This window comes from Electrophorus electricus, chromosome 17 (assembly GCF_041902795.1).
Source record: "Electrophorus electricus isolate QZ-2024a chromosome 17, ASM4190279v1, whole genome shotgun sequence".
In the NCBI taxonomy this organism is placed as follows: domain Eukaryota; kingdom Metazoa; phylum Chordata; class Actinopteri; order Gymnotiformes; family Gymnotidae; genus Electrophorus; species Electrophorus electricus.
The window spans coordinates 11521160-11545378 of NC_137513.1; the positions used below are offsets into that span (position 1 = coordinate 11521160).

Consider the following 24219-nt stretch of genomic DNA (forward strand, 5'->3'; position numbering starts at 1 on the left):
AATAATCAAAACAGATGGAGCAAAAAAAGAGATATCAAAGAAAAAGAGAGCATGATATCAAAGCAGGTGCAGTGCTTTGAGGATGAGACTGAGAGATAGAAACTGAGCAGTCCATATTGATGGTGTGATTGTCACTGCTGGCTCATACTGCCTGCTTTTAGCATTCTCTCTGGAACGTATCATTAGCTCCCACCGCGGTCGCTAGTGGTACCTCGTCCTCATGGAGATGTACAGAGCATCAAACCATTGCTCTCCCTCTCTGTGTCCTCCGTCATGCTCCAGCGCCTACCTTCCTGCTCCAATAAGCCTCTTGGTAATGCCTACCTCATTTAAAGCCTGTGTCCATGCATAATTCCTTAATGTTTTAATGATGGAAGAAGTTTTAGCATTCCGTTTTTCTCCCCAAGGCACTTCATCTTTTTTCTACGCTCTGCAGACGGAAGGTTCATGCATTTAAATGACATCATCCTTTAGCAGGCATGACCATAGCACTGACAGAGGACAGAGAGGCCATGTGTTCCAGCCTGGACTCATCGGTCTAAGGGCAGAAGTACTGGGTGACCTGACATAGCATTGAACAGTGCCTCCAACCCAGAAACTCTCCAGAGTGATCTTTGCAAAACCCTACACACTGGACATAAAGTTAACCAAGACCTGCTGACAGGGGCACTCTGATTTACAGAACATATACCTGAACCACCTGGAAACATCACAAAGGCATTCTGTAAATCAGATAGAAGACGGTCAGCATGCACTCAGCAGGGTCAATTGAGGTTGGACAGGTGATAGACGACACCATCGTCCACTGATGAACGGACATCAACATATTCAGCCAGCATCATGATGCCACACCCCCACTGCACTCCCTCTCACACCAACAGTGAGGTGCAGCCTGCCTAACATAACTCCAGTGTATCTGTTGGAACATAGAAAACTATATTTCTTACATATTACTTATTACCCAGAGATCAACTTTAGCCTAGAACTAATGAATATGTGTGTTATGTAGTGCTGAGTTCTTCCCATGAAAAGCCATGTATCAGCCATTTCCCCTTTTTTGTGTAATCAGATATTTTCATTTCTTATTATTTCCTACAACCTTTCACATTAAAATGCTAAATTATGATTTATTTAAACTTACCTTACTTCAGTCAATAGGCAATACAATATTTTTTTATATTTTTGTTATTATTTTGTAGAATGTGTCTCCGATACCAAAATTAATTAATGGCAGTGGAGATAAACACTTTTTCTTGTGAGCATACATTTAAATTGAAAAATATTGGCCGATAAATGTAAGGAATACTTTACTGGCCGCATCATTTTAAATAGAGCACAAGCAATATCATACCATATGCCATAGCTCAATTAATGAATAGCAATAATGTAATTGAATAGGCAATGAAAATAAGTAAAAGAAAGTATATTACTACCTTACTCCCCACCCACCCATGTCTTCATCCATCGTGATGTTTCCCTGTAGACATCTACCTTTTAATGTCACATTCTCCCTTCCCTGGCATCGCGGTTCCCACAGCAACGCCTCTGTATACTTCCTGGTTTTGTTTCCTTAAGTTTCCTTGTTTTGGTTTCTTTTGGTTTCACCCCCTAGTTAGTTCCATTAACCTACCTGTTATTGTACTCATCTGTATCATGTTAGTCCTCATTAGTCTCTGTATTTAACCCCATGTTTGTTATCAGTCTTTGCAGTCTCATCATCTCTTGTTACATTTTTGAACCTTCTGTTTATTCTGGTTTATTGGATCTCTGCCTGTCTTTTGGATTACCCTCTTTGCCTGTTCCCTTGTTGACTGCTTTTTTGGATTTACGACCTTGGCTTGAATTTTGGATTACGTCTGTGGACTAAGCGTGTACTCTAATAAACAGCATTCATCATACTGCATCTGACTCCGTCTCTGCTCATGCTCTGAGTGTTACATTTAATTAACATTGTCCAACCCCAGGGTAGATAAGCTATTCAACAATGGAGATGGAGATGACTCTTCAACTGAGGAAAAGGAAGAGAGATCCAGAAGAGTTACATGGGTAGAGTCTCAGAGGTAGTATCACAGACAAGTTACAAAGTTACAAAGTGACTTTCTATCCTAGTACAGAAATGGCTTTTAAACATTCCCCATCGAGTCATATAGATTGTGCTTCCTGATACCTTGCATTCAGAAGCAATCTTAATCCAGAAAGCTGGTTCCCCACCAGCACTGCTGCACCTAAAGGCACTGTAGAATCCCTCAAACAATGCATCAAAGCACTTCTCCAAAACAGCTCAGCCATCATAGCCAGAGTGAGAAGTTAGACAGATAGATACATACATACACTATATGGGCAAAAGTATGCAAACACCCCTCATAAATATTGAGTGCAGTGTTTCAGACACACCCATAGCTAACAGGTGCATATAATCAAGCACACATCCATTCAGTCTCCATAAACAGACACTGGCACTAGAATGGGTTGTACTGAAAAACTCAGTTATTGCTCTGTCATAGGATGCCATGCCTTAATTTCTGCCTTGCTAGATCTGTCTTGGTTAATTGCAAGTGCTGTTATTTGAAATTTGGAAGTATCTATGAATAAGAACAGTTGCATCACTCACTACAGTATTCCAAAGTGTATGTGCAAAACATTAACACATTTTAGATTAGTTCATTAGTTATATGCTTCCAACATTGTGGCAAAAGTTTGAGTAATTGCTACAAAGAGAGATCCATAAGGTTTGTCAAGTCTGGTGTTTAGGGGCTCTCAGAGTCCTGACCTCAACCCCATTTAATACCTTTGCATTGAATTAGAACATCAGTTATGAGCCAGACGTTCTTGTCCCACATCAGTGCCTGAACTCAACATCTGAGCTCTTTTGGCTGAAAGAACACAAATTCCCATAGATACTCTTCTTTCCCAGAGTAGTGAACTGGACATGCTTTTGGAATGAGAAGTCTAATCATTTTATATGATCAGGTGTCCATATATTTTGGGGGTACACTGTGTACACAGGGAGAAATAGACAGACAATTTTTATTGAACCACAGGAGATATTAGGTTGTTACAGTGCATAGCATTAGATAAAGAATATAGCATTAGAGTCCAGTTTATGACAATAAACACATAATACACAAACACATAATTCTACATAACTTTACATTCACTGTTTCACAGATGCTAGTGCAAAATGTTACATAAAGAAACCTGAGACAGCCAAGGTGAAACAGACCAAGTGGAACATAGTAGAAATTTAACTGTCAATTAAAATTAACAACAACAGAGTGATGGAAGTAGATGAGCAGGAACAAAGCTTTGGGTGATGTGTAAGACAGCATGGCTGAATCAGCCATATGTGGACACCCTGACATGTTTACATAACTGCTGGAATTAACAGAGATGTTTCCTCTTCAGCCAGATCTCAACAGTAAACATCCAGCATCAAGACAGATGCAGTATCCATTACCCATCATGTCTCCTGCTTGCCACACATCTCCAAGTAGAAGCAAAGTGAAGAGTACAGTTTTGCCTGATTTGACATTGTGTTCCATAATGAGTTGATATTTATACCATCACTTCAGTGACAGTGGCATCACCCACACAGACAAATCATGCATGTTCAATCCAGTACCATTCCCTGTTCATTCCAGGTTGAAAGCTTTCGTGGTAATGTAATATTTCTGCTGCCTTTGATGTCATAAAACAGAGTCGCTGAGCTTGGAGATAATTGGTGAAGAATAAGAGGGGAGGGGTGATATTTTATCAGGGATGACAGAACATGTTTTCATTTATTCAATTGGCCTTATGAAGGAGGGGCCAGTGTTGATTGGACACTGGTTGGGGTTAATTGCCTTAACCAATAACCTGCAGCAGTATCCAAAGAACAGACAGCAAGCTTTTCTTTTGTGATACTCAACCAGAATCAAATTGCTGGCCCTGTCTTCTAGCTGCCCATCAGCATTAGATATAAAACATATGCTACTAAACATAGCTTTATGCTACCACTCTCTCTTGACCTAATGGAATTTCATGCGTTGTAATATGGAACCAGTATGTTAAAGCTGTAAATTCCAGCAGGCATTGCACAGTAATGCCTGTGTTGGCTCCTCTGTAGGTGTCTGCTTGGATGTTAGTTTTACACGGCTGTTATCTAAGCCTGTGCATGGTCATTTGACCCGCCCATTCAATCTAAAGGAGGCAAATTAAAAAACCTGGGCTCAAATGCAGATGTTGGTGCTCTCATCAGAGAGACATATGGGGGGGGGGGGGTGATTAACTCACCTCATCACAGGCTTGGCTTAAGTGTTCACCCTGAGTTTCATAGTATCAAAGTTCACATTTCCCAAGTTGGGCAGCTGTTTAAGTGAGTGAAGGTTGTATAAACTTTCTCTTTCTGTTTCACTCTCACTGCCAGTCCTCCCATGTATAATAAACAGATACTAAGAATCAGCCTGTCATCTCTTTACTGAGCTACCCAAAGGACCTTAATCAGGAGAAGCCTAATTATTTTTATGCAGCTATGCTGCCTTTCCCAGAACACACTCTTGTCCTGATGTTTGTAGGAATGCTCTGCAAACCTAAATTTTGTTTTCAGGAGGTTTTCCAGATATCATGCCTTAAAATAGATGTTCCAGCAGAACAAAAGCCTAATGAATGGTACATCGGTGTCAGTTACAAGCTCTGTAATTAATGCTGCAGTCAGAGCACTGTGAAGATGTGAGGACTTCCCGTTACAATGTCTTCCTCTCTGTGTGTGTGTGTGTGTGTGTGTGTGTGTGTGTCTGTGTCTGTGCGTGCGTGTGTACGTGTGTGCGTGGAGCCCAGTGAGACACACTTCTTGACTGGTATGGCAGTGCTCAGGTGGAGATGAATACAGTAGCTGTACATGCCAAATGTTAACACAGCTCACCTCTACCAAGCCATGATTCTGCAATTACTGCCTGCTTTTTGTCTCATTGCTGAACACAGAGAGAAAGAAAGAGAGGTTTAGAAAGGCCATATGAAAAGAGGGAGACACACAGAGTAGTGGCCTGTATGCCACATTATCATCTCTCACATTTGGCAGACGCTCTTAACCAGTCACTTACATACTTATCCATAGATGTGCTCCATGGGAACTGAACCCATGACCTGGAATCACACTCTAACAGGTGAGCTGTGGCTGTACTTCTGGCTGTACAGCTCTGGCTGTACATGCCCTAATTAAGTTTTATATATTAACCAAATGAAAAACAAAAATAATGATTGTAAAGATAAAAATAAGGCCACATTTCCTATGTGATGCAGAGCTGGCGAGATAGTGAGAGAGGAAGAGAGTGAGTCATTAATATGAAGATGTTGTTATCAATGTTTTATGATTATTACTAGCATTATTGCAATGCTTTTATATATATGCTGTCATCTTGTAATTGCTTTGCCAATATTCCATGCAAAGCATATTCATGGCAATAAAATCTATTGAGCTGAACTAAGTTGAGTAGAGAGGAAGCTGAGAGGTTAGGAGAAAGAGAGAGTTGGTATGTGCTAGTACAGTGCAATGATTGTTCTGAACTTGTATTCCTTTCAAAATAAAGCAACTTTGAATCTTGAATCTCTTTATCCATCTCTGTCACTGTCTCTCTATGTCTGTCTCTGTCTCTCTCTGTGTCGTCATGCCATGTCAAAATACAATATTGCCAATGCACTGAAAATGTTTTTTAACTTCACATAATAATAATAATAATAATAATAATAATAATAATTAAGAAGAAGAAGAAGTAGAAGAAAAAGAAGAAGAAGAAAAACACCACCACCAATAATAGTAATAATATAAAATAAAGAAAATCACATAATAACTGAAAACAGTCAATAAGGCATTAACAATGTTGTAACTATTTAATATGTAAACATTTAGCAAAGAGGACTGTGTGTAGGGGTTGCTGTGTGTGTGTGTGTGTGTGTGTGTGTGTGTGTGTGTGTGTGTGTGTGTGTGTGTGTGTGTGTGTATGTTTGTTTTTACATTTTTTACAGTAAGTAGAAAGTGCATCTCTGTCTCAACCTCATCTGTCATGCACTGATCACATATTCTTTCCTCTTTAGGCAGCCAGGTCTTCCCATGTCTGCCCTTTTCTAGAGCTATGCTGTGCTCACTGAGCATGTACTTGGTCTGTCTCTGCTTTGTATCTCTGACAGTAAGGAGATATTCTACCAATTCATTTAGGGCCAAATAACACTCCGATTTAGTTTGTTTTAGTTTCATAGTCCCAATGTTCCAATTACTTATTTTTACTTGGCTTTATAATCTAATTTAGATTTAGATTTGATCCGAAAGCAGTGCTGGTGAGAAGATGGTCTATGGTTGTAGCTGCTACAGGGTTAGTGAGTTAGTGTATGTTTACTGATAGTGGAAATCATCCTAATTCTGCCCTGCATGCATTGGTGGGTGTTTTCCTTTGGGGTTTTAGAATTATTCGGTAGAATTCTGTATGCAGGCCTTCTATTGTTTGTCCCATCTAGTGTAGTGATATCTAAGTGGACCTCATACCTTACTTCTATACTGCGCAATGGGCTGTATTACACTATCAAATAATTTGGACCAAATTGAAATGGGCATATCAATGTTGTAGAATTTATTTTTTATTGCATATAGTGTTCTGTGAGCTTTTTTCTTTAACGCATTTGCTGCCTTGCTGAAACTCCCCAATGCTGTAATGATGAGGCCTAGGTAAGTGTGTGCTCTAAGGTCGTGCTGCTTAGAGTGAAGTGATGTCTGTGTTCCTGGCATCTGGGCTTCTTTTGGAAGATATTGTTTTCCTTTCTGAGGTTTAATGCCAAAGCTCAGTTCTGGTAGTAGTTTGCTAGTCCAGCTGGTGCTGTAACCCCTGTGCAGTTGGTGATAGCAGCACCAGGTCATCTGCATAGAGCAAGAATTTAACTTTCCTGTCTTATAGGTTGAGTCCAGGGACTGCAGACTGTTCAATTGCACCACTAACTCCCTGATGTAAATATTGAACAGTGTTGGACTGAGGCTGCATCCCTGGTTCTCACACCACTTTCCTGAGTGAAGAACTCTGTAGGTTTGTTGTCAATTCTTACACCACATTTAATCTCCAAATACATTGATTAAATAACATCATAGACTAACCCAAACACTGATATAAAAGTTTATAATATAGTCCCAAATAGAATCAAGTGGTTTTTGTTTTTTGTTTTTTTAAACCAACAAAACTGGCATAGACTTTTCCATTTTTTTGTTTGATTTATATGCTTATTCATTAGTGTGTGTAGGGTGTAAATATGATAACTTGTACTGTGATTTGGAAGGAAGCTAATCTGACTCTTAATCAGGACATTGTGTTCATTAAGGAAGGTCAGAATCCTTGTATTTAAAATGCTGATGAATACCTTCCCCAGATTACTGCTCACACAAATGCCTCTGAAATTGTTTGGGTCCAATTTGTCTCTACTCTTATGAACTGGGATTATAATCCCCTGGCTCCACATGTCAGGAAAAGAGCCTGAATTTAGGACGAAGTTGAATCATTTGAGCACTGCCCATTGCAGTTCAGTTGTATTATATTTAAGCATGTCATTTCTGATGCTGTCAGGACCACGATTTTATTTAAAAAAAAATTTAAAGGAATTACGCTTCTGTGCCAATTCTTGCATTATTGTCTATACCTATTCTGTTTAGCAGAATTTTCCATTGCTTGCAGAATGTGTCTGTGTGATTTTGTTTTTTTGACTTTGATTAATTGTTTGTAATGTTTGTAAAGTTTTCACAGTATATTCTTCCAAAATTTTGGTCTTCTGGATTATGGTGTTTTAAATTCTGGTGATTATGGTGTTTGTAAATTCTTGCAGATTTGCAGTTGGTATTAACCCAACAGTCAACCCAATTTGATTTTTTTTTTCCTTTTGCTGTAGCTTATCTCAAACTCAGCCATATTAGCTATTTCTTGGTATAAGATGTTAATTTCTTTAACAGCAAAGTTTACATTAGTTTTGTCATTTTTAAAATTAGTGTTAATAAAGTTATTCTGAATGAGATATTTTGAGTTATTTTAAGTGATTTTGTTAGTAAGAGCAATTGAATTTAGTGCATTGATGAATTTATCAGTGCTATCTGGAGCCCATCTGTATGTTTTGTGGATCCAGTACATCTTACTGGGCTCCGATGGTCTGTCTTTGGGTTGACTGGACTGTTTGAGGTACACATTAATTTGGTTATGTCTGATGGTGGAGTTTGTTGCCTGACAGTATATGCATTGAAGGAAGTTGGATCCATGTTAGTGATTGCATATTTAACTACACTTATTCCAAGAGATAAACAATATGTGAACCTCCCTAAAGAGTCTTCTCTGATCCTGCCATTCAGTATGTACAAGCCTGAGGTTTGACAAAGATGCACTAACTTTTTTTGGTCATGTTTGTGGTACTGTCAAGTTGTTTCTATTTTGGAGGATTGGTGAAAAGTATAGAGACACAGCAGCACATTCACCTGTGCCTAGAAATGGATCATCTCTATATGGAGGCTGTTTAGGTACTCCTCATCATAATAGGGTGAATCAGTTGAAGTAGTATAGATAGCACTAAGGTATGTCTATTTCTCTAATATGCCATTTTTTATGCAGTTTTACCTAGCAGTGTGAGTTCCCTGTCTTACTTACTGAGATGTGGTTGGCAAGCTTTCCTCTATACCACACCAAAATTCCTCCTGACTCTTGACCATGGTGGACTGTACTTAACTTCAGTGAAGGAACAATCATTTCACAATAGCCTAAGGAACAGTGAGTGGCGGTATCTTCACAACATCAGGTTTTCTGTTAAGATGAGGATGTCTACATCCTCAGTGCTCTTAAGAATGTCAGTCACTGCAAGAACTGTTTATGTCTGCCGGTCTCTATGGCCAGGTGGTGGTCACTAAGTCTGTACTTGGACAGGTTGGAATTCAGTTTTGAATCAGGCAGCATTCTTAGTTAATCTACCATGTTGTAATGTCAATTTAGAGTCAAATAAAACTCTATTTTACTCTTGGATTTTGACTGACAATAAGTGTATAGATTTGAGTTGTTTTGTAATTTTGGTGTTTCTGATGGGGTTTGCTGTTATTTTCTGGTCCTGAGCATGTGTACTGTTACTGTGTGTTAGTGTAGTGTTAGTGTGTGTTAATGTTGAATTGTGTTTCAGGACCTGCTGAATGCTCTTTTTGCTCAACTCTTGGTACTGCAGAGCTTTTGAATGATATGGGTGGAGGCCACTGCATTTTAAATGTCCAGAATTTGGTTCAATTAGATTAAAATATCTTTAGCCAAATTTTGACTGGAATTTATATTGTTGGTAGCTAATGTAAATTTGTGCTTTGATCTCTCTCTCTCTCTCTCTCTCTCTCTCTCTCTCTCTCTCTCTCTCTCTCTCTCTCTCTCCTTCCTTGTTACTAGAGGCCGGGTTATTAGCTTCTCCATCTCCTAAACCCACTGAATGCAAATGGAATCTCTCCTGTTCCCAACAGCCATGGTAACCACCATTTAAAAAGCAGAAATTGCCTTTACAGAGAGGCCCACATGGTTTTGGGGTTTGGTAGATAAGAGTTACAAGTTAAAGAAATTTCCAGAAGAGCCCCATATTTCATGGGTGGAGAGAGTGCAAACATTGTGGGAGAATAAGACATTCATTTGGGCATTCATTTGGGCACACTTTCTCCTCCTCCTGACTTCTTCACCTGGTGGAGGTAAACAGCAGGTATTTACTTGCTGTATTACAAGCATAAGAAGCACTTTGTCCTAACAACAACAGCAGGGTCTCCTAAAGTGTGTTGTAATGTAAGTAGAGTTTGTCCTAAAAAACAACAGGAAGTGCATCTTGTCATTATTATAGGGGCTTCAGTCTCTTTCACTCTCTTTCTCTCCCTTCCTCCTGCCCTCTCTCTCCCTCCGTCTCTCTCTGTGTCCCTTCTTTCCTCTCATTTTATCTGTCAATGTTCATTGCAATTCAGTAAGCCTTACTGGCATTACTATATTTAGTTACAGTATTACCAAACATCATCAGAATGGCAAGAGCCAGAACATTAAGGGATTTAAAGTGTCACTTTATATTACAGACATATTATGTTTGAAATGATCAAAGAGCAGGAATAACAATTTAGAGAAAAGGAAATGGGATGAGAAGGAACAAATTAAATAAAAATACTTTATATACAGAGAAATAGTACATTTTCTACCAATCTTGTTCATAGCTATGTGGGTGTCTCATTGTTTGCCAATCTGATTTGGTGGGCTTCCTCTCATATTCAGCCATTTAGCTATAGCTGTGCTACTGACAAAAGTAACAATGGAGAAATGGCCATATTATTGATGTAATTTCAATTTTTATATACTTCTCATTTAAATTTCTGAAATTTTCTCATTTATTCTGAAAATGCATTTCTGTCTAGACAGCACTACCATGGCACTACTGGAACAGTCCTGTTTTGAGAGCCATGATTTCTTACTATCCCTATGACTTGGCTGTTCCTTTGGTTTGGTTGTTCTTATGGCCATGGTGTAATCAGTGAGCGAAAGCTTTGTCAGTATAATCCTTCTTTAAATCAGTCACTGAGCCCAGACAGTCTACCATTTTATAGGTCATCAATGTGTCTGAGCAGCATCAGGACCAAGCACTCATGAAAAACTTATAAAACACCAAGGGCTGAGAGATGAGCTGGAAAAGATGTGGAAGGTGAAGGCACCAGTGCTTCCCATGATAATCGGAGCATTAGAAGCTGTGAACCCCAAACTGCGAGAATGGCTCCAGCACATCCCAGGAACAATCCAGAAGAGCGTAGTCCTGGGAACAGCTACGATACTATGCAGGGCGCTCAAGCTCCCAGGCCTCTGGTAAAGGAAGAGTGCCCGGAGGAGGGCGAATGTTAGGTCTATCTGTCAGAGTAGAGGAGTCTTGTGGGAAGAAGCTGTTGCGCATTCTCGCCATGAGGGTCCCAGATGGCAGGGAAGTGTTCATGTGAGGTTTGTGTGAGAATATCCACAATGCTGGTGACTTTATGGATGCAGCGGGCAGTGTAAATATTTGTGATGGTGGGGATAGACCCAGATGAAATTATGAGCTGTCCTAACTTCACTGCAGGATCTTCCCAAACCAGGCAGAGCTGCAGCTACTACAAACTTTGGTGCGGATGGTAGGGGGTGAGTTTTCCTCAGCCTTACTGCTGGGCTTTCTTGGCTATGGACCTGGTATTGAGGGTCCAGGTGAGGTTCTCCACTAGAAAACCAAGGAATTTGATGCTTGTGATGATTTTCACAGAGGTGTTATCAGCGCTGAGCAGAGAGTGATTACCCTGTTCTTTCCTGATCCAACCATCTCTTTTCTCTTGTTCACATTTTGTCTTGTTCACAGGAGCACATGACTTTGCTCCTGTTCGTTAGCCACAGCAGCAATTCTCTGCATGCTGACTTGTCATCCCTTCTGATGAGACGCACCACAGGTTATGTCATCAGCAAACTTGACGAAGTAGTTCGAGCTGCGCATTGCTATACAGTTATGGGTCAGCAGAGTGAACAGCAGTGGACTAAGCACACACCTCTGGGTGACACCAGTGCTCAGTGTCGTGGTGCCAGACAAGTTTCTCCTGGTCTAGACTGACTGAGGTCTTTCAGTCAGGAAGTGCAGGATACAGTTGCTGAGGGAGGCCCACAAGTTTCAACTATCAACTGTGTGTGTGTGTGGGGGGGGGGGGTCTGTTTTGTTTCCTCTACAGTATTGTGTCTACCCCAGACTAATCAGAGACATTACAGCAGCCCTCATCAGCTAGTTAAACTCTTCCCAGATCAGGACAAATCATATTTGTTTAATTACTTGCCATATGTCATTAATGTTTTGCTGATTCAGAGTTTGACAGTATTTTCAAATGCAGACAGGTCTGCCTGGGTCCAGCAGGAAGGCTTTGTCCCTCAGCCAGACTGGGAATGGGCTTTACTGATCACTGTCTGTATACTCTCTATAGATCCCAGGCCTGACCCCAGCAGCAGCCCTCACCATAGATTGCTTCAGTGGAAGAGGCACCTTTACTAATGAACTAAGGAGTCAACATGTGGCTTAGGCTCAATATATACTATACCCTCACTCTCTCCCTTTCTCCTTCACTCTCCCTCGCTTCCTCTCTCTCCATCTCTTTCCCTCCTTCTCTCCTTCTCACCCTATCTTTCTATGTGCCTCTGTCTGTCTCTCTTATTCTTTGTCTCTCTTTCTCCCTCTGTTTTTCTCTCACTCCCTGTCAGTATGTTATTTCCTGTATTCTCTTCTTCCCTCATTTCTGTGACTGTGATCTCTGTATGGGCTCTATCTCTAACTCTATATATATATATTTCATTTTTTGCTTCTTCGTCTATTCAATGTCTATTCCCTCTCCAGACCCCCACCCCCTGCTAGTTTATTTGGTACACCCAATGTGACTTTAGATGAACACATTACTGAGCCTTGCTTAAACTGCCTTGCCCAGTAATGGCTCTGTTCCACAGCATGTGCATAATTGGCTGTTATTTCTGAGGAGGCACTCAAGGCCCTGCGACTGTTTTGTGGCGATTAGCTTTTCATTAGCCGAACGGCAGAAGGATAATTGGCACACCCCCTTTTAAACATCCAGGCTGAGGGACTTCCCTCATGGTTGGTGTCAAAGCAGGATGACTAAAGAACAGTTGCCAAGATAACATGACAAATGGTCAAACATGCAAAAAAGACTAAAAAAGTCAGCATGGCAGAGCAGAGTGCCAAGTCTTCTAAGCCATTTCTGAGAGGGATACTTCTATTCATCAAGTGTGTGCAATTTTGTAATTTAAAAAAATATATTGACTATGGTCCAATATGTTTAGCAAGCATTTAGGGACTGATATTTTGATGGTGCAAGAAAAATAATGATAATCGCTCTGGGTTTTTCATTCTTTTTTGTTGTTGGTAAAAAGCAGTATGTGCTGATTTTCAGTGATGTTGTGAAAGGATCTAATATTTAAATTTATCTTTTTGTCAAGATCCTAGCTGATGCAACATGGGTGCTGACATTCATGGCAATACTAAGAAGTGATGTATAACCTTGTGTAACAGAAATAATACAGTGCAAGTGAAAACCTTTGTTAATATGATGTCTAGAACTTGTCTATACTGTGTAAAAATGTATAGCAGAAGATTACTGGACAATTAGTATAAACATAGAGCAAATGAGTGAAATTAAGAAACACTCAGAGCTCGTGTTCACAGAATTGCATGTGGCAGCTAAAACAATCCTCTCACCCTTATTCCATTGTTAGAGCCCCAGTATGTGCTGCTGTGCATGTGCAGTTTCTCCCATTGTTAAGCGCTGTACAAAGTAGTGAGAAATGAGGGTCAAAAGGAATGAAAAGATGGGGTCAAGTGATTTGGCAAAGGCATATTTTGTAGTAGCCCCTGCATACATGGAATAGCACAACTGCATAATGCTTTTGCATTGTGTGTGTGTGTGTGTGTGTGTGTGTGTGTGTGCGTGCATGCGTGCGTGCGTGCGTGTGTGTGTAGGTGGGTGGATTGGTGTGTTCACATGTGTACTGTGGCCCATATTGTAAGGGTTTTTTTTCTCGTCAGCTCTACTATTCCAATTTCCTGCATGTTAGAGAAACACTTATCCTTATCTTTTATTTGGAGGTGATGGGAACATTCCGAGGAAAGAGACGCAGGTGGTGTCTAAGAGAAAGTGTGATCAAAGTGGTCAAAGGAAGTGTATAGGTGGAAGAAGTGGCTGCATGTAGAAAACAAGAAAGGTGTATATGTGTATTTGTATGTTTGTGCGTATGAAAGAGGGACAGAGAGAGATAGACAGAAGAGAGGGATGAGAGAGAAAGAGAGTCAATCTGCCAACTTGAATTGTATTTCATCTTTGGGTGTCTCTGTTGGTGAGTATGTGTGGAGAGAGGGAGGGTGACTGACAGTAACCACATTCATCAGCACCAGAGGGCAGCTGTGCTGATTCCTTCCCCCATTGAGAGTCCACCTCTGGGCTTCCATCTTCCCTGCCACTGAGGGCCCTCTGGGACCAGCCTGGCACTCATAGGAGAAGAAGAACTTGGAGTGGGTTCATGCCTGGCTTTCCTAATGCATGTTGTCTTTGAGTCAGAGGTTTGAGGTTTAAGAACTGTGTGTTCTTGGAGTGGTTGCTGGAACAAGTGCAGGGAGTGATCTCTGTGTATCTGGATTAAGGTGGGGAAAGGTTTAGCTGGGTGTGTATGGAGTGGGTTCCTTTTCCTTGATGCTTATTTTTAAGGGGGTTCTACTCAGCTTTATCTGTGTTTGTGTCACTCTCTGACTTTGGCTTTCCTTCACTGTCATGTAACTTTCTCTCTCTCTCTCTCTCTCTCTCTCTCTGTCTCTCTCTCTCTCTCTATCTATCTATCTATCTATCTATCTATCTATCTATCTATCTATCTATCCTTCTTTCATTGTCTTGCTCTCTCTCTCATTATTCTCTGTTTTGCTTTCTCTTTTCCCTGGTCCCTGTTAGTTCCTCCATGAGGTTCAATGCAAATACTTTGACTCTCTCTCATTGTGTTTGTGTGTGTGTGTGGTTGTGAGTGTGTACGTGTGCCCCGCTACAGCCAGCTCTGATGCTCTGTCCTCATTATTCTCTCAGTTGCCACTCTGTTAGCCTATCAACCAAGCTGCTCCCATGTCATCCCAGCAAAGAGTTATTAAATGAACCAAAACTATTAAGCATCTGAAACACCACCTTCTTTGCTGTTCGTCCACTCCCTGGTCTGGCTGAGTTATTAGTAGAGTGCCCCAGAACTGTCTCCTCCAGTTACAGCACAGACCCCGGGGCCACAGACGTGCCCATAACTTAGATAACAATCCTGACAAAAGGCAATACAGACACTTCAGTAATGTCTCCAAGGTGACGAATTTCTGAGTTATAAACCAGCTTCCCATCCAGCTTGACAGCAAGGCAAGCCATGCATCTCCGAAACGGAGAAGCACTTTTTACCTGTGATGTTTTAATTCTATCGCCATGGAATAAACCATGGAGCCATCCAAGCAAACCCAGGGATCCGTATACAGTTTCTAACAGTTGAGTGGAATGGCAGCGGTTTGTCTTTTACATCAACTCTGCGTCAAAAGACAAGCACCATCTATAAGCCTGGATTTCCCCACATGCAGTCCTATCCTGAGTAGGACATGTCTATGTTTCGCTGTCTTGCGTGCCAATGGAAGTTATAATGGTTTCCTCTCTCAGGAAAACCTCACCTTCAACAGCAGCTGTTCAGACAGGGAAAAAGACTTTGCTAACTGATACAAGTTTGAGTTGATCATTAGCAAAGTGGATTTTTTCCCTCAACGAGCAGTTATCGAATAGCTAAGGACAGGAGGATGAGAGGTTGCTTTCGGTTTAAGTGTTAAATGGGCACTGTCATTTACTAGAGTTCATCTAAATATGAATGGATATATTTATTGTCAGCCAAAAAGTGAGACATTTCATTTGACTTTAAAGTCACGAAAGACAAAGCAAACTTTGGGCAGTCAACCCTTACTGCCAGGTTTACTTACTGCAGAACCAGGTTGTTTCCATGCAGCCCAAAGGCTACTGGAGCCACAAGCTAAATCGCCTCACGCAATCCAGCATTTGCATGGCATGATTTATTAAATTTCCACGCCGTATGACTGATTGCGACAGAAAAGCTGACCATCGCAGAAATGCCACAACCTCCTTCCGGCGAATATGCAACGCATGGACTCACGGTCTCATCTTTTTTGTTTGCCGCTGCGAGGCTAAATCATGCCAGAGAACACCTTTCATTAAATCTTGCTTTCAGTTGACGAATATGCATATTATATCTAAATATTTATCAAGTCTTGTAAGTTTGGCTGCATTTGTTGCGGATGGGTTACTCTAAATATATGAGTTCCAAAAGTACCACAGAACTCTCCATTTAATCTTTCCATTAATCTTTCCTTCGGTATTTTCCTTTTCACTCCTTGTAACAGTCACATAGGCAGTTTCCCTCAACAGGAAAAATCAGTAGTGGGTAAAGGAATTCCATTTGCGAGTGATTTGGGGCAAGTTTAACGAATAAAGTACCTGGTTCTGTGGTAGAACGCGCGCAGATTCCATTTAAAATTTTAGGGAGTTTTCTAGTTCTGTAGGTAAGCACATAGCACTTCTCCGCTATTGATACTCAGGCCTACTAGCTTCACACCACGGATAAAACACTACCTGTTTGCTGAAATACCAATTATAATTGTTAATATGAATGTGAAGGTCATAGGAATAAAGTTTATACTTGACTGCTGTGGTCTGATTAAGTGTTTTAATAAATGGTTTTGTGTGATATTAAATTTTAGCAATTGTCTTTTGTATAACTGCATGTAAGATAGCACTTGGTATTTAGTACTTAGCATTTAAAATAGAATGTGTGGTATGGTTAATAAAAGTGTCATAGGTGCTTAAGTTATGATTAAAACACTTTTGAGAACTATAGTTTTGAGGCTGTATATGTTTTAGTCTATGGGGACGTGTCTCTGGAGACATAAATATCTCTAGGCTCATCTTCCTTTAGATATAGCTGTTTGTTTAGACTTGTCTTTGAGATTTATAAAACATGGTTGCAGGTCTCAGGGTGTATGTCTCAGCATGTCTCATTTCTCTTTTTCAGTTCCTGCATTCATTTATAGAGTTTCAGAAGACATCACAGTGAACGAAGGCAGCAATGTCACACTGAGCTGTCTCGCCAATGGAAGGCCAGATCCCTCCATCACTTGGCGACTGCTCAACCCATCAGGTGAGAATGAGAGCCAATCATAGGTCACTGACAGGAGGAGAGCCAATCAATGGATGATGACCAACATGCATTTAAGCATTTAAAGTTCAATTTCAAAGTCTCAAAGACAGATTTTTTTAAATAAGGAATAGATTAAAAGACTTTGATCTGACTCAAACTGATTATTTTATTATTTTTGAAAAGCTTTTAAAACAAAGATCAGCTCTTAAAATCAGATTAAAGTAACCACTGTGATTTTGTTTGAGAAGAACACACACTTTTGAAAAGTTTGATATTTCGGAGAGCCTTGGCACAGGAGAAAGGAGAAGCAGCCTGATTCAGCAAGAACATGAGGTCTGTGTGGGTGGGTGTGTCTGCTTGTTTTGCTATCAACCTCATTGACATTTTCGCTCTGTTGTGTCTGTACAGTATATAAAATAATGTGTGAATCTGAGAAACATCTGATATTTATGCTGCCAAAGCCCCTGGACAATGTGAGTGGCCATACTCTACACTTATAATAACATATATACCCAACAGCATTTGAAGACAACTGCATTGTGCTCCATAATAAAATTATTTTTTACTTAGTAAAGAAAATGCATCTGTCAAGAATGATTTAAGCAACAGTTTGGTTTGTTGGAGTCAGTGAGTGTATGTTTGTGTGTGCACTTTCATGTAATTTAGCTGTCTGTATGTGGGGTATGGTTGGATTTTGTGTGTGTGTGTGTGTGTGTGTGTGTGTGTGTGTGTGTGTGTGTGTGTGTGTGTGTGTGTGTGTGTGTGTGCACGCGCACGTGCGCGTGTGTTATGTGTGTATGAACAGCATGGTGTTAGGATATAGCAGAAAGTTAGAGCAAGCTGTGCAATCACATGATCTTGTGATGTGGCTCAGAACAGGTGCTGCAATGCACTTTCCAAAATCATTGTAGTCTTAAGATTGTCTTAAATAAGAGTGTTCAGGGTAATGCTTTCTCTACCTTTTAAAGATGACCTTTGTTTTACAGTGCTATTGGAAAACCCAATCTTGTATGGTTCATTACTGCAGGAATTACAATCTCTTCTAGATTCTGTTACTTATCAGTGTCTTCCTTCAGTTAAATCCTGTGGCAGGTTCAATAATCAGTTTCTGAGTTCTTTGCACATTTACTGAGGTTGAAGTGACCATTGTGATACAGAAGCATAAGTCATTCTGCTGGCCCCTGGCAGTCTCTTAATTCTGCAGTACATAGCTCTGAACCGCCATGCAGTCATGTGAAATAAGGAAGAAGAAGAGGAGGAAGAAGAATCATTATAATAATAACAGTCAGTGCCTGATAAATATTTATTAGTAAGTTCCATTTGCAACATGAAAACAAAAAGCCATTGACCAGCTTTCTTGTGCTTAAGTCTAGGAATGTTGAGTAAGCTGGTGCTTGATGATCTTAAAGCAGTGGTAGCTTGGTGGTTAAGGTACTTGACTTGTAATTGGAGGATTGCTGGTTTAAGCCCCACTGTTGGGGTCCCCTAAGCAAGGTCCTTAACCCTCAAGTTGTAGTCAGTCATAATTGTAAGTGGCTTTGGATGAAAGTGTCACCTTAAATGTAGTCCAAGGATTTTTTTACTAGGATATTCTATGAGTAAATGACAATGCACTTTTGTAAGTCACTCTGGATAAGAGCATCTGCTAAATTCCGTAATGTAATGTAAAACAAATTTTATCTGTTATGCCATATATATATATATCCACAGTGTGTGTATGGTGGGACTCATGATATGATACTTGAGCTGAATATTGCAATCCTTGGTAATATTGACCAAATCATATTCAGATCATAATAAAATCAAATTATAGTCAAACTGAATTATATCAGAGTCAAATTCACCTCTGTCTTTGACAGCCTCTTCTCACTGAACTCTTTCTTCTGGTGCAATAGACATTTTGTGTGTGTGTGTGTGTGTGTGTGTGTGTGTGTGTGTGTGTGTGTGTGTGTGTGTGTGTGTGTGTGTGTGTGTGTGTGTGTTTGTTTGTGTAGGTTAGCCAAGGACAGCAGAGTCATTTATGTATGTGTGTGCCATGTGGGTGTAGATGATGTTTAAAGGAGGGGAGCTTTGATCAGTGGTTTCAACAGTGGAAGAAAATGAATTCGAGGAGAATCTCTGTTTTGTTTGTAGGTGACTTCTGAGGTTAGTTGTGTGTCATCAACACAGAAGATAAACCTCAGTGCTATCTCTTATAGCCTTTGTGTGTGTGTGTGTGTGTGTGTGTGTGTGTGTGTGTGTGTGTGTGTGTGTGTGTGTGTGTGTGTGTGCGCGTGCACGCGTGTGTGTGTGTGTGTGTTTGTAATAACCCTGTCTGCTCTCTTTTCCCAGCCTCCTGTAGTAGTTCAAGCTGCTCAGGAAAGGGTGTGCTTAGTAAGCATTGAATGGTATCTCCGGTATTGATCAGTGTTGTGTGTGCATGTGCATCTGTGTGCAAGTGTCACAGGTGTGCATATATATGTGTGTGTGTATGCTTATTGTTGTGAATGTGTGTGTGCACATGTGCATCGATGTCAGAAGTCTGGAGGGAGTGGATCGATACTGTGTGTGTTAGAGAGACAGACAGAGAGTGAGGGGGGATCCCAAAGGGTGATTTAAATGAAAGGTCACAGAAGGTTACTTTGTGCTACCTTCTCGAGCACTCAGCCCCACCTTGAGCCGTGGGTGGCTGTAATGCCTCCCTGGCCAGTCAAACACGTTATGCAGGACAGCATGTATTGGCACCCTCTTTCTCTGCCTCTGCAGAGACAATGTTTCTGCTAAACTATCAGAGCCCATTTTCTATGTGCAGTGGAAAGGTTTTTTTATCAGTTAAAAGTAAAGCATGCATTTTAAATATGAAAAACAAAATTTGATTAAATGACATAGCATCATTTAATAAGATTTATTGTAACTAACTAGCATTTGTTATTTACTGACCTAGCATTCAGTGACTTATATGTCTTTGAGGGGCATGTTTATGTTCCTATATTTTCCTTTTCTATACATCACCTACAATTTTTAATATTGTGTGTGAGACACAGAGAGAGAGAGAGAGAGAGAGAGAGAGAGAGAGAGAGAGAGAGAGCGCAATATTAGAAATGATAGTTTTTAGAGAAACAGAACATTTTGGACAGAGGTCCTTCATCACCTGTGCAAGAAAAAATTAATATATTTAATATTAGGACATAAAAACTTAGATTCTGACAGTATAAGGTTAACAAAACAGTAACTTATTAAAGATTATTATGAATGCATTAAATTATTTTTTAAATAGATAAAACTAAATAATTTAAATAACAAAAATAGCTTCCCGAATCACAACAATAACAATCACTCTACAAACAAGTCCACAACAGGTACATTTTAATAAGTTTAGTAAAATGAAAAATGCAGCAAAATGAAAAATAAATGATCACATTCCAATCTTCAAAATCTCCCCAGTAGTCCAAATAGAGTGTTGAGCAACAGCAGGTGAGAAATGTTATTTGCGAGAAATGTTATTTGCTCGTATATGTGTACATGTAAGTACTTGCTCGCTCGCTCGCTCTCTCTCTCTCTCTCTCTCTCTCTCTCTCTTATATATATATATATATATATATATATATATATATATATATATATATATATATATATATATATATATATATATATATATATATATATATGAAACAGAATGGACAGGGGTCCTTTAGAGGTCCTTCAGCTGTGCAATCAATGTGCTTCTGAATTTGTGTGTGTGTGATAGTGTGTGAAACATTTTTTAAAATGTTTAAAAAGTAGACACTCAAATAGCCACATCAGGAGCTAAGAATAACTTTTAGATATATGGGTGCATAAAAAATAATTAATTAATTAAAAATGCAGAAAAGGTGACACTACAAAATGTTCTGCATGATTCCATGGGAACTGGCTCTTTAGCCCAAGCCAAGTGATGGAATCTGAATGCAGCACATTAGTAGCTGTGTGTACTTTTAACAGATAGAAATGAAAATGACCAGAAATTGTGTATAAAATGTTTTACATATGATTTGACAAATAATCTGCATAGTTGAGCATGGGTCCATGGGCCATTTTACACCAGATGCTCCATATTAGGAGAGTGATATGCTCTTGTATTAATCAGTATAATCATTTACACCAGGTGCAAGCAGCACAGCAGCAGTAAATGGCTTTGGGTCCATTTCTGCTGCTTGTCTCAAAACACAAAGTGCACAAAATTAAGTACTAAGTATCTTGTATATCCAAGTAACTATATAAAGGCCCATAATTTAAAAAATTAATTTTAAAAAATAAATAAATAAATCTACCCTGGACTTTCTTTTTTTACTGGATAACATTAAAACAAACCTTGAGAAAGCTCTAAAGTTAAATGATTTTCTTAATTTTTCACTATTCATTTTACACTATCCAGTATTTAAATGTTTCAAATGAAAGCTGGTCAAAACTCCTCAAAACAGTGTTACGACCTCGTCTAGTCTCCATGCCATAACAGGAAGTGTGAGGGGAAAAAGGCTAACCAATGTGTAGTGTAAATGAAATCAGATCGCAACAGACAAAAGTAGTTCAATGATAGCCTGTGTATTGTACAAGAGACAGTGTGACACTGGACTATAACGGAGTGACCCAAGCCAAAATAAGAAATAAATCCACACACATACACACACACTTACTCCCTAAGTGGAAAACACAGATCAAACCCACACCCCAAACAAAATGACAGTCACTCCCTACTTACCATGGAACACACAACAAAAGGAACAAAATGGAATATATACAAATATACAACAGCAAACTCACTATTAGAGCAAAGTGCAAAGTCAAAACTGGAAACAAGGTCATACACTATTAAACAAACTTCTCAAAACAAATATCACTGACTTCCTCTCTCTAGGTTCTTCTCCTTCTATTCCTCTTTAGGGTAGTTGGAGTCTTGTCTCATGATTTGCTGCAAACATGAAACTGTACTGGAATGTGAAACAGGCTCTGGAATGAAATACAACCAAACTCCACACACACACACACACACACACACACACACACACACATACATACAACAAACAAACTCAGGACGTAACAGCAGAAGCTGTTTTAGATTAAATCATGCAGAAAAATGCAGTTACCTTTAATGAGGTATTAAAGGCCCTGCTTGGTGGTTTTATTTTAAGTCTGTAAAAAATAAATATTTCCTCAAAGATGTTATATATTCCAGTTACCTTCCAAATTTACCAATAAAATGACATTAAAGGGAATATTTTAAATCTTCTTTTTTCTTTGTCGCGTTTTTCCATACAGCTGTGTGGGCATGGCCCCCAGCAGATTGATTGACAGCCCAGTTAGTCAGTATGGAGCAAGCTGGAAATCATATCGGATCAACATGCCTTTACTTTTCTGAACCTAAAGAGGTGAAAGGCAGTTAGGAGTATCGGTCTACAGCAGAATCCGTGCTGCATTTAAATAGAGGCTAATCAAATTCTATGGTTGAAGTAGAATGATACCCCAGTTCATATTTAGAGCAGTATCATTTGTGCATTTCTCACATTTTGATCATGATTACATTAAAGCTATTAGCCAACCTTAGCTAACATTGTATTGAGCCCAATTTTAAAATGAATTTGCAGTAAAATGCCTGCTACAAACTTTTTGGGTGTTATTTCAAGCCCAGAAAGAAATTTGAGCCATTTGTGTATGGTCTCATTTTCTGAGATAAAATGTAAAGAGAATCTTTCTTCCCACTTGCCTCCAAAAACTGTGCATGTGCCATCTCTGTTACTCAAATAGATAGATGTAGAAAGAAGTGTGGGAGGGTCACCTGATTCCACAGTTCATGTATAGGCAATATACACTGTGTGCACAATTATTAGGCAAAAGTGTATTTTGACCATATCATCATTTTTATGCATAGTTTCCAACTCCATGCTGTATTAAGGTGTGCATAATTATTAGGCATCTTATTTTCTGACAAACTCCATGTATTCTATGAATAATTGACGAAGCTCTTGTGATCACTGTGATAATATATTTCATTGTCTCCCTATAAAAGCAGTTACCACGGTGAGACACATCCAGTGTAAAATAACAGTACAGCTCTCTGAACAGTGTCTGGGATCCTGTGGTTGCTGATGCACAAAACTTTGATCATCAACAGCTTAAGAAACTTACTAACATTGGTATCTTGGACTCTAACCTACTGTACTGGCTAGGGTGTATTCTATGAGTAAATTACAAAGAACTTTTGATCTTGTGGTTACTGTGATGATATATTTAATTGTCTCCCTATAAAAGCAGTTACCACGGTGAGACACATCAAGTGTAAAATAAGCTTTGCAGGGCTTGCTCACTGATGTGCTTCTGATGTGAAATGAGCACACACAGTCTGAATGTCTTCAATGTACTAAAGACACACCATGTTTGATCCGATGCACAGAAACCTTACTCTCAACAGACAATTATGATGTTTCATGCAGGAGTCACGTATGTTTCATTTAGCTATAGTGTATGTGTGCATTGGAACAAAAACTGTGCAGAAAGTATACTGACCACAGTTATCATCTCAAGGTGTGCGTGCAAGGGTGAGTGAGTGAAATACAACTTAATGCATTGTTCTTTTTGCCAGTTGTTCGACCTCCACATGAATGCAGGCACTGCATTTAACACAACATGTGTCCACCAGTCCAGTTTGATAGTTCTATAGGTGAGACTACTGTTACAGGGGTGTTGGTTGTAGCAGCAAATGTTCATGTGCTGATTCCAATAATCAGGGAAAGATAATCTTAGATTATCAGTGGGGGTCAATAATCTGTCAACCCTTAGTTTGGTTCATTGGCCTCTCATTCCAATGTGGTTGCGGTGTGGACACCAACCCCACAGCTCCACCCACTTTAGACTTCTGGCTAAGCTGCAGGGCAGGTAAATACACAACTTTCAATGACAGGCTTTTAATTTGCTCCTATTTGGACCTGGGAAAAGGTGGTCATGAGTAATTAAACTTGGATTGCAACAAAGTCCTCACATACATAGACGGGCCCTATTATCACACACATGTATAATGACACTTTAAATATTTATTTGTGGGGGCGGTTGTCTATGATTTAACATACTGCTCTCTGTCTAACAGCAACAGCAAGTCTCACACGCATGCACACAGACACACACACACACACACACACACAAAAAAAAAAACTTGTCACAGCAGTTCAGCCTCCACTGACAGAAAGAGAGAAGGAGCAAGAGGAAGCATGTCATTTGGTGGAGAGAGAAATTTATCAGTAGGGAAAGTGTTGTCAGTAGAGATAGTTAAAAGAGAGAGAGTTGTCAGTACTGAGTAGCAGTCTGGGTTTAATGCACTGATACTTCTGAGACCCACACTGACTAGAAGTCTTTTCCATTTACATACTAAGATTTTGTATAGCAGGTGGTGCAGTAAATCCCACACCTTTCTGAACTGAGAGTGATCCATATTTGGATTTAGCATCACTCA

At 39.7% G+C, this 24219-nt stretch overlaps 1 protein-coding gene across 5 annotated transcripts in view; it reads left to right on the plus strand.

Moving 5' to 3' along the window:
* The window catches only part of lsamp (limbic system associated membrane protein), a 722044-nt gene that overhangs the window by 673819 nt on the left and 24006 nt on the right, over positions 1-24219 (plus strand). For all 5 annotated transcript variants that reach the window (XR_014118001.1, XM_035534192.2, XM_027016165.3 and 2 more), the window contains one exon: positions 16635-16760. Coding sequence is in view for 4 of the 5 variants with exons in the window: in XM_035534192.2 (XP_035390085.1) it covers positions 16635-16760 (126 nt within the window). In the remaining variant the exon portion in view is untranslated. The remainder of the gene's footprint in view (positions 1-16634; positions 16761-24219) is intronic.